This window comes from Choristoneura fumiferana, chromosome 11 (assembly GCF_025370935.1).
Source record: "Choristoneura fumiferana chromosome 11, NRCan_CFum_1, whole genome shotgun sequence".
NCBI classification, from domain to species: Eukaryota; Metazoa; Arthropoda; class Insecta; order Lepidoptera; family Tortricidae; genus Choristoneura; species Choristoneura fumiferana.
This window is the reverse complement of record NC_133482.1, coordinates 17851643-17861522: the sequence shown is the minus strand read 5'-3', so window position 1 is coordinate 17861522 and position 9880 is coordinate 17851643. Positions and strand designations below refer to the sequence as shown.

Genomic DNA, 9880 nt, shown 5'->3' with positions numbered 1-9880 from the left:
GCAAAGTAAGGCCTGATTCACTAAATTATAACTTACATCAGTCGGGTCGGGACTAATTCGAAATCGTGACCAGTTCAAAAATTCCCAGTGTTGGGTCCCGACCCGACTGGTGAATTAATCGTAGCTTCCTAACAACTCATTTTCCGCTGAATCGCGGCATTTCAACACCAGCCTACGTTTACCATTCGTCTTTCTTCGCTCGCCGCTTTAAGGAAGTATGTACTACAGAAGCATTCAAGTATTTTAGGCTTGAGACCGCATGTCTCGGTCCATCCCTGCGGTGACAGTCACCGCTCTCGCTCTCCGGGAAGTATCGGGTTCTAGCTTTGATGAGAACACGGACTGTATTGTAACCACATCCGTCCGTCTGTCCGCGCGCCCGCAGTCACCCCGCCCGAATGATGACCTCAATCATCATCACTTCATGCTATTTACTCGCCAAACATTCAAATTACAAAATTACCCTCATTCGAGCAATCAGTTAAAAAGTAACTAGATATTCGATAACGAGTAATACATAACGAACGACTGACTGGACTGTTACGTAATAAGCACGAGTGTTTTAAGGACCCTTATTACGGACAGTTGCGTTGTATACATTACTTTATCTACATCCATAAATATATTAAATGCTCTATCATGTCATGCGTTCAAGAACCGTTGAGAATTACCTGCATTGCATGCAACCAGAAATAACTATATCGACGGTGGAAAGCATAAACGCTGTAACCCAAAATGTGTATAGCGCCTACAGACTCACGCCGAGAACACCCGAGAACACCCGAGGAGCGTGAATGTGATCGATTTCTCGCCGTCTCGTTCTTGCGCTCGCCTGTTCTCCGATCGGTGTCGGTATTTTCAAAGGGTTTCTCGGGCGAGACACGAGAACGGTATTACTTACATTCTTTTTCGGTCTCAGTGCGACCGTGGACTTTATTGTGTGTTGTCGACGTTGTCGTGTTTACAAGTGTAATTCAGTGCTATAAAATGTGGAGTAACGCATTAGAATTAAAGTTCATAGAACATTTTCATTCAGAGCCTATTTTATGGGATGCAAAACATAGACACTACAAAGACAAAAGTCTGAAGCATGACGCATGGAATCGGCTTGCAGAGTTAATGGAAATACCAGTACCAGAACTGAAAAAGAAGAAGGAATCTCTTTATGCCAGTTACCGCAAATATAGAAAGATGGTTAAAGATTCATGTAAATCAGGTGCTGGGGAAGATGAGGTTTACAAACCAGTATGGTTTGCGTATGGTGCTCTTGATTTGTTTCTGGGTGATGGTCTCACTCCGAGGACACAAATAAATACGACATCAAATGTAAGTAAGAAGTTTTTAATAAACCATTTTACATTTCTTTAAATCATAATTAAACAAAAACTCTAAATTAACCTCATATTGGAAAAATAGGTTTTGAACTCTTCACGCACTTGCTTAGCACTAGCAGCTGATCGGCGTGCTATTGGTGGCAAATTTCGAATAGCATTAGTACTTGTAATTTGTTCACGCCATGAACCAGATTGACTTAGGTTGTCATTATTGTCGTAAACGTCAACTGTGCCTGCTGGAGAATAAATTTGTGAAGGAGTATTGCTGTTCATTAAATAATTATGTAATAATATACAAGTCATGGAAAAAACAGAAGCTTTATCAGAGGACAGCTCGATTGGCCTTTTAAATATATTGAAATCGTGATGCCAAAATTCCAAATGTGTTTTCCACAATCACGCGTGACCCAGATAGTTTTTTATTAAATATACGTTTCGGGCTGTTCCTGTCATGATTTCCAGGATAAGGTTTCGTAATGTTCATGTGCAGTGCAAATGCACCGTCTCCCAAAAACACATACGGTATATCAATATTTGAGCCTGGCAGTGGACGCGGTGCTGGTAAATTAAGAGTATTGCTAGAAATCATGTCCCATAACGTTTTTATTTACTTTAAATTGAATAAACAGTCTTGGGAATTAAATCAAGTATTGTAAATAATAAAATAGTCAAAATACTTTGATCTATTCAAATAATAAATTAATCGATTTACTGAACAGAATAATTATTTTGCAATAGATTCTAGGTTTTATCATCATTGATCTGTGGTTGAATAAATGGCGTCTTTGTTTACACTTTTCATAAATTGGATCGAAATAAAATATAGGCGCCTATAAATTATAGGCGGTGTCTAGACGATCAATTATATTGCGCAATGCGCAATATTGAGAATTGTGCAACATGATTGACCGTTTAGGGTTAATACTGAAGATTACGCAATGATTGAACGAAACTTTGAGCGAGTTAAATTTTTATTGCGCCATATTTATCCATTGTATGGTGTAGTCAGGTGGTAGTCAGTATTGCGCAATATTTATCAGTCTGTGCTTCGGCTCGACGAGGAATAGACGCGCGCGCGCAAAATGACGGGAAAAGAGAATGCAAAAGTAAAGGAAAGAGAGTTTATCTGCGAATGTATCCAATTATACAGAGACTTGCCGTCTCTGTGGAATGTCAAGAGCACAGAATATCATGACAGAGTTAAAAAATATGTTGCTTACGAAATATTGTTATCTAAATACAGAGAGATGTTTCCACAGGCAAGGAAAGATGATGTGAAGAAAAAATTCAATTCTTTGAGAACTAATTACCGAAAGGAGCTCAAGAAATACCTCCAGTCGATGAAATTCGGATCTTGTACAGACGACACTTACGAACCTACTTTATGGTATTTTAAAGAAATGTTTTTTTTACAAAGTCAGGAATCCGCAGCGGATTTACAGCCTAGTATGGATACTCAGTTTTCTGTATGTAGTCCGGGAGGAGAGAGTGAACGTTCTAGTTTGGACAATAGGGTAGACCGGGGACAACTGAAACGATTTTACCTTAACCGCCTGTAACTTTTTTATTTTCATGGTTAGAAAGATGTAGACCTAAATTATTTCAAGTTTAGTTATCTGGTCCCTAAATAAGATGAACTTGAAAGGTCTAGCATCCATAGTTATTTGACCATAACGTAATAAAGATAATGGGGCAGAGTGGTTCAATTGACCACACATGGCTGACAATTGAAACACTATGTGGGGTCAATTGAAACACCCTAATATTTTCGGCACAATTAAAGTAATTTTATCTGTTATAATCTTTTTCATCGCTACCATAGTATACAATGAGCTCATCAAAATTCCACATGCATAACATAAATATTTTACAATTTATGACCTTCTGAACATCTCGATTTAAAAAACGCGCATAAAAAAATGTATAGGACTTTTAGCTGTCTTTGTTGCTGTTACCTTATAAATTTAACTTAATCGAAGTAGTTATGATTCAAGAGTAAACAAAACAATACAGAATTAAAGTGGAAAAAGCATATTCATTTTTCATACAAAAATGCTTGTTTCAATTATAACAATGTTTCAATCATAACCACTCCGATATTTTATTTATAAAAATATTTAAGTTCATATGCCAAGATGAAATAAAAATGTTCTTAAACTTTTTCTGATATAAATATATGAATTCCATAAAAATTAATGAAAATTAAAAATTAGGTCTGTTAGAAATGTTCTTAATATATAAGTAAATGTGTCTACTCCAATAATTATTCGTGATACTTATATATTCTTTATAAACGAAAAATTGTTAATGAACGGTTTCTAAAGAAAATAAAAGTCTATCACGAATAATTATTGCATCAGACACAATATATATTAAGAACAGTTCAATCAGAATACATTTTTAATTTTAATTCAATTTTTACAGCATAATCGAGAAAAACTAACAAAAATGCACCGTTGCCAGCTCAGCAGGTATAAACGCTCTTACAATAACCAACCTTATCTGTTAACAATTGTAGGTACCTACTTATAGTCAGTCTCGTGAAAATACTGAAGTATGTGTAGTTTTTACCTAACGCCTTTATGCGAATTTGAAAAAGGAATATTTTTAATTGCACATCAAATAAATAATTGCCTATCAATTTATTCTCATCATTTATATACCTTTGTACATCAATTAAATTATTTCAATACAAATAAACTAAATGTTTAGCAAAACTAGTACTATACAAAAATACTACAATCACATCAAAAATACTGACTGCACAGCAAAAATACTGACTCTACAGCAAATTAACTAGAGCGTGCGTAGATGATACTCAATTACTCATTCTCATAGCAAAATAACTTTTACTGTAAATTTGGCACCAGAAAATTAGGTACGACGACGAACGGAGCGAGAAGGATCGTCATTGGTGTATCTAGGGTTATTATTCAGGGGAGGCCTGGCCTAGATTTTTGTGTGAAGATATCAGTATTATATAATTTTGAATCGGTAGCCCAACAACCCGGCCCCCCTCTATACGCCTATGAGGAGCGTTAGGTACAATTGTGACCAGAACCTTATTTATTTGGCCCCTAATAGTGCTGGTTATGTAAAAAGTATACCTATACATGCTGAAAATAAATTGATAGGTAATTATATATTTGATGTGCAAAAATAGAAGCTATATAAAAAAAAGAGTTACAAGGTTTTGTATTTTTTTTATTAGGTTATATTTTGAGTGGAGTATTTTGCTGTGTTATCCGTAATTTTGATTCGATTTTTTTTTGAATAAAAAAAGTCTTTTATGTGCGTTTAAATACTATCCTTTGAAATATATATTAAAAAGTATTATTATTTAGCGGTTTTAATTTGACACTACTAAATAAAATATTTTTAACTAGGTCAAAAATAGCAGCAATGTTTGTGAACAGCATGTATGTGCATCGAACACAGAACCTCCTTATATTTGAAGTGGGTTACTTTTGGGGACGATTAAAACGCGTGGATGATAAAAACGTTTCAATCGTCCACAAGCAAGTTGTTTCTACCGTCCCCACATCACATTTTTTTAATTCAAGGTCAAATATTACTCATCAAAGACACTCTAAAGCTGATCCATAACAATCAAAACACGCGTTTATTCCTTACTATTACCCTCCAATAATTTAATCAGTCAAAATACAAGAGTAAACAAAGTTATAAGAAAACATAGTAGATCACAAATTCATGTTTTTGACTGCGAAAAATTTCGATGGCTCCTCGACAAGTCCACGCCGCTCGGTCGCTCGAGCGCTATTGGTCGAGGATTCAGCCGTGGCCGACCGCGTGTTCTGGGTGTTGCGTCATACCCGTAGGTATTATAGTTTTCGAGAAATTTGACTTGTTTCAATCATAACGTGTTTCTATTGTCCCCGGTCTACCCTAATTATACACAGGTATACATTTTAATTAATTTAATTTAAATGAATACAAAATTGTATGTTTTACGAGACCATTTTATCATGCCAGGCCAGGTAACACACGTTGTTACAAAATCCAACGAATTTTTTTATCGATATTTTCCAATGTTGTCAACTGGAATACTTCCTGTGATGGCGGGTGTATTATTCCTATTCGTTATCTTCACGAAATATGAATGATTGAGTTAAATAGGAATGATATTTTCTCAAAAAATGTGTAAATAGCAACAAACAAATCAAAACAATTTTCCTTACTTTTATAGAGTCAAAAAGAAATGCTCTTTGAAATACTTACCTACTCCAAAACGAGTAGCTAGTACCTATACCGAAAACACTTTCAACTTTATAATAAAATTTCAAAAAATATTATAAATGAAACGGATACAAAATTCAGATCTATTGTCAAGAAGACATTAGATCAAAGGCGTATTATAAAGTTAATGATTAAAATATATCATAGACAGGGATATTTGGAAATAATTCCGATCCGCATTAGCGATCTTTTCAAATAGCGAACCTACTGTGTTAAAAATGAAGTTGTGTTAAATACTTGTGATGTATAGATATCATTTAATAATATTGTAAATCTCTCGAAAAAAAAATATATACCTCGATGAGTTTCTTGCCGGATTCTTCTCAGCAGAGGTTATTCCGAACCGGTGGTAGATTTTTTTTGACATTCATAAGTGCTTGTTATAGCCTAAATTGAATAAAGATATTTTGACTTTGACTTTGAACCATCCTTCTATATAGCTCACGATATTCGATAGTTGCATAATTTTCTTCTCTCTTGTTGATCCAGTTTGGCTATATGGTTTCATTAAATTTTGAGACATTGGAAATGCATCATCCCCAACAAAATAGTATGGAGTTTTCAGAAACTTCCAGGTAACAAAGCAGGTGGTGGAATATTTGAAGAATTATTTTTTAATTGCTTTCCAAATGTTGTATTCTGCAGCACACCTCTATCTGGTACACGACCATTAGTCCCACTAACATCAACCATAATGAACTCGTAGTTTGCATTTACAACCGCCATCAACGCAATACTGAATGTTTTTGTAGTTATATTAGTATGATCCAGAACCAGAAGATTTCTTTATTTCCACGTGTTTGTTACCTACAGCACCGATTACATTATTAGCATTCCACTGGCTCTCAAAATCCTTGGCAACTTGTTCCCATTCCTCGGTTGTTTGCGGTAACTGAAAATATAATAAAAACGAATTTTTCATGTTTTTAGGAGGATACTAGAACTGTTGGAGCGGATGATGCACCATCTACATCTTATGCAGTTCCGAAGACTAAAGCTACGCATTTAAAGGAAAAACATGATAATGACCTTATGCAATTGGCAGCTAACCGCCTTAGAGATAAACCAGACAAATATCAAAACTGGGCTTTATCTTGTGCTGCAGATTTAAATAAAATGGAACCAACCCAACAAATCCTTGCTAAAAATGCTATTGCTGCCATTGTCATGGAAGGACAATTAGGACTTTTACACCGCAATACACTGCAAGCAGAGGGCACTGAAGAAGTGAGCTTCAAGGAGGAATATGTGGTTAGTTTGTAACTAAACCTTTTAAATGCCATCAAATCCTGCTATTGGTTTAGAATTTTGGGGTAATCATGCCTAAAGGAACAAAACTAGGTTTCGTGAAATGAACGAAACCATGAGATATGGATGCAAAAGCGACGGAAAAGTCACACTGCGCGTAAACGACAGCTTACTAACAATCCCTGGGTTTAAACTTCAAAAAAAGAACTAGAACTAGTTTTATCATTTGAATTCCAGTAAGTTATTACCTAAATTGTTTGGACTCAAAGGCTACTAGGATTTAGTAACTAACTAGATGATTGATTTAAACGAAAAGCAGGTTGAGGTGCGGCTGTTTTTTTATTTCCAAAATCTAGCCAGCGAGATACATCAACAGACTCATTCTAAAATTTTGAAACCTTATGATATATCGAATCAGGTATTTGTTACAGGATATGGATGACAGCGAATGCATCGTCGATAACACCAGACTGTCTACCGATCAATTAAACAACGAAGACCCAATTTTGACCGCTGAACCAAAACGTAGAAAAAGGAAAATTAAGATTGAATACAACGATACCGTGCAATCTGACGATAGCCACGTAGATGCTAGCACAAGCCGCAGCCCGCGTTCCCTGGAGAGCCGGGCCTCTCGGACCGCGCCCTCGGGGGGTGACCGGCACGAATTCTTTGGCAAATACATTATTTGTAAATTGCGTGAGTTACCCAAACAACAACAGCTTTTGGCTGAGAAGCTCATAAATGAAGTTTTGTTTGAAGCTGAGTGTTCTCAACTTACAATGACACACAAACTTACTAAGTGACTGATATTCATGCCACTCATGCTCATGCAGTGTTGTAAAATACAGAATTAGTACTAAGGATTGGTATTGTTGTGCGTGTAGGTATTTTCTTTTTTCCGCTTCTGCTATTGAATCTCTGCAACAAATCATTTGTTTTGTGTTATGAACTTCGTCCTGTAACTACAAAGAGACTCATGATTTTGGCTCACGTGACAATTTTATTCTTCTTATTTTTAGTTCTATACTTCTGTAGAAGTGCAGTACGTACCGTAAAAGGTGCATTTATCAGTGATCTTGTCTTGGGTGACTCGCGTAATGTGGATGCAAAAATTGTCTTATTACGTAATTGGCTTCCTATCGCAGAAATGCCAATTGTAGCAACGCCCGCTGCAAAACAATACTTGCAACGAATCAAACATTGTTATTGCACATGCCAGCGTCTTCGTGAGTGTGCCAAATGAAACCGATTGGATTCAGTTTAAGCAATTTCATTCAATTCGATCGTTGCTTTGTCCCTTCTAGCTGGTAGCTCCTCTGGTGAGCTCAAATTATTGTATCAATCTGGTGGGACTTAATTATTCGATGTATAAAGCAGTAACCGTCGACAAGACAGCCAGACCGGATTGTCCCTGTTAGAATACCTGCAAGGAAGTCCTTCTGGAAAGACCTGAGCTGATTTCAAGTGGTCAGATTGGAACTGACCGGACGTTGTCATGTCAGGCGGCTGCTATACGAGTAGAGTAGAGATGACTTTGACTATACAGTTTTAGTTATGATTTTAAGTACATATTTACTTTATAATTTTTATATTGTTTGTAATTAAAAGAACTAGCATAATTTTGTTGTTTTATTTACTTTCAACACGTGCTAGATACATGTAACCTACGTAGGGCGGGCAAGTCGCAGGCAGGACGTTCAATAATAAGTCGATTGAGATTAACATCAAGCAACGTGTTATAGGACTTGTACTATTACTTATTCTGTCTGTGGTATACCTGGACCACCATGGTAATTTATCATAATATTCATAATAAACAACTATATTTGTCTATAACAATGATTATCGAATGAACTCAAACATCACGATGCGATGACAAGGTTCTGCGGTTGCCCAGGAAATAAATTGGTTGACTGTAAGTACTAAACTTAAATATAATGACCCGGATAACTCACGTCTTAAATCGAGTTTAGCTCGACATGTTTCGGGCTAATCCGTAGCCCTTCGTCTTCGGAGCAACGCGACTCAGCGGCTGCTGCAACACGCCGCCGCTCTGCTCGCGCGACTACCCGACGAAACTGACACCGGCACACAACTACCCGCGTTTTCATCATCATTACAACTGTCAAATGTAGGGTAGCACACAACACTAACAACATCGCTCTGTAAAGGTACGTTCACACACACCGATGACGCAGCACGAGTATTTAACACCGTTTTCCAACTCGGAGGTACCGTCCAACCACTATCCCGGTTGAAAACGCGGGTAGTTGTGTGCCGGTGTCAGTTTCGTCGGGTAGTCGCGCGAGCAGAGCGGCGGCGCGCAGTGCGCGTGTTGCAGCAGCCGCTGAGTCGCGTTGCTCCGAAGACGAAGGGCTACGGATTAGCCCGAAACATGTCGAGCTAAACTCGATTTAAGACGTGAGTTATCCGGGTCATTATATTTAATATGAGTGAGTCTCACGGTAGTTTCATGTTCAAGTACTAAACTTGTCGTGGAAACAATAGGTTTGTTTACATCTTGGCTTGGTATGTAGCTATAAGCGGTATAAATTCTATGAGACCAAAACGCTCGTGACGTGACGCGCCTCTTCAAATAAGCTGCCGTCGATCGTTCAACCGGTCACGCTCACGCGGCGGCCCTATTCCGGCCTTGACGCTGCTTGCATCTCGCTCCAACTCGTTTTTTGACCCTCGACGCAAAAAGAGGGGTGTTATAAGTTTGACCGCGTGTGTGTATGTGTCTGTTCGTGGCACCGTAGCTCTTAAACGGGTGAACCAATTTGAATACGGTTTTTTTTTTTTGAAAGCAGGTTTTCTAGCGATGGATCTTAGACATGTTTTATCAAAATCCGTTCAGCCGTTTCAAGATAATCAGCTCTTTTGTTCGCTGCGGTGGGAATCTTTACTATAGTATCATTTACTTAATCTAATTACCTATTACTTATAACTATTACGTAATGCCTACACTACACATAAGTATTTATTATGTTTATATTTATCGAACGAGGGCAATGACCGTGAACAGCTTATCTTGA

General features: G+C 37.2%; 1 protein-coding gene across 3 annotated transcripts; it reads left to right on the top strand.

Annotated features, from left to right (window-relative positions):
* The first annotated feature begins 920 nt into the window (after positions 1-920).
* On the top strand, positions 921-8472 carry LOC141432907 (uncharacterized). 3 transcript variants are annotated; one of them, XM_074094737.1, is made up of 3 exons: positions 921-1326; positions 6522-6842; positions 7271-8472. In XM_074094737.1, exons 1-3 carry the CDS (start codon positions 988-990, stop codon positions 7643-7645), a joined length of 1035 nt encoding a protein of 344 aa, XP_073950838.1. In that variant the 5' UTR covers positions 921-987; the 3' UTR covers positions 7646-8472. The 3 variants fall into 3 exon arrangements, with proteins under 3 accessions (XP_073950838.1, XP_073950840.1, XP_073950839.1); XM_074094739.1 differs by having other exon boundaries at positions 7258-7363; XM_074094738.1 differs by lacking the exon at positions 921-1326 and adding an exon at positions 1337-1895.
* Positions 8473-9880: the final 1408 nt, after the last annotated feature.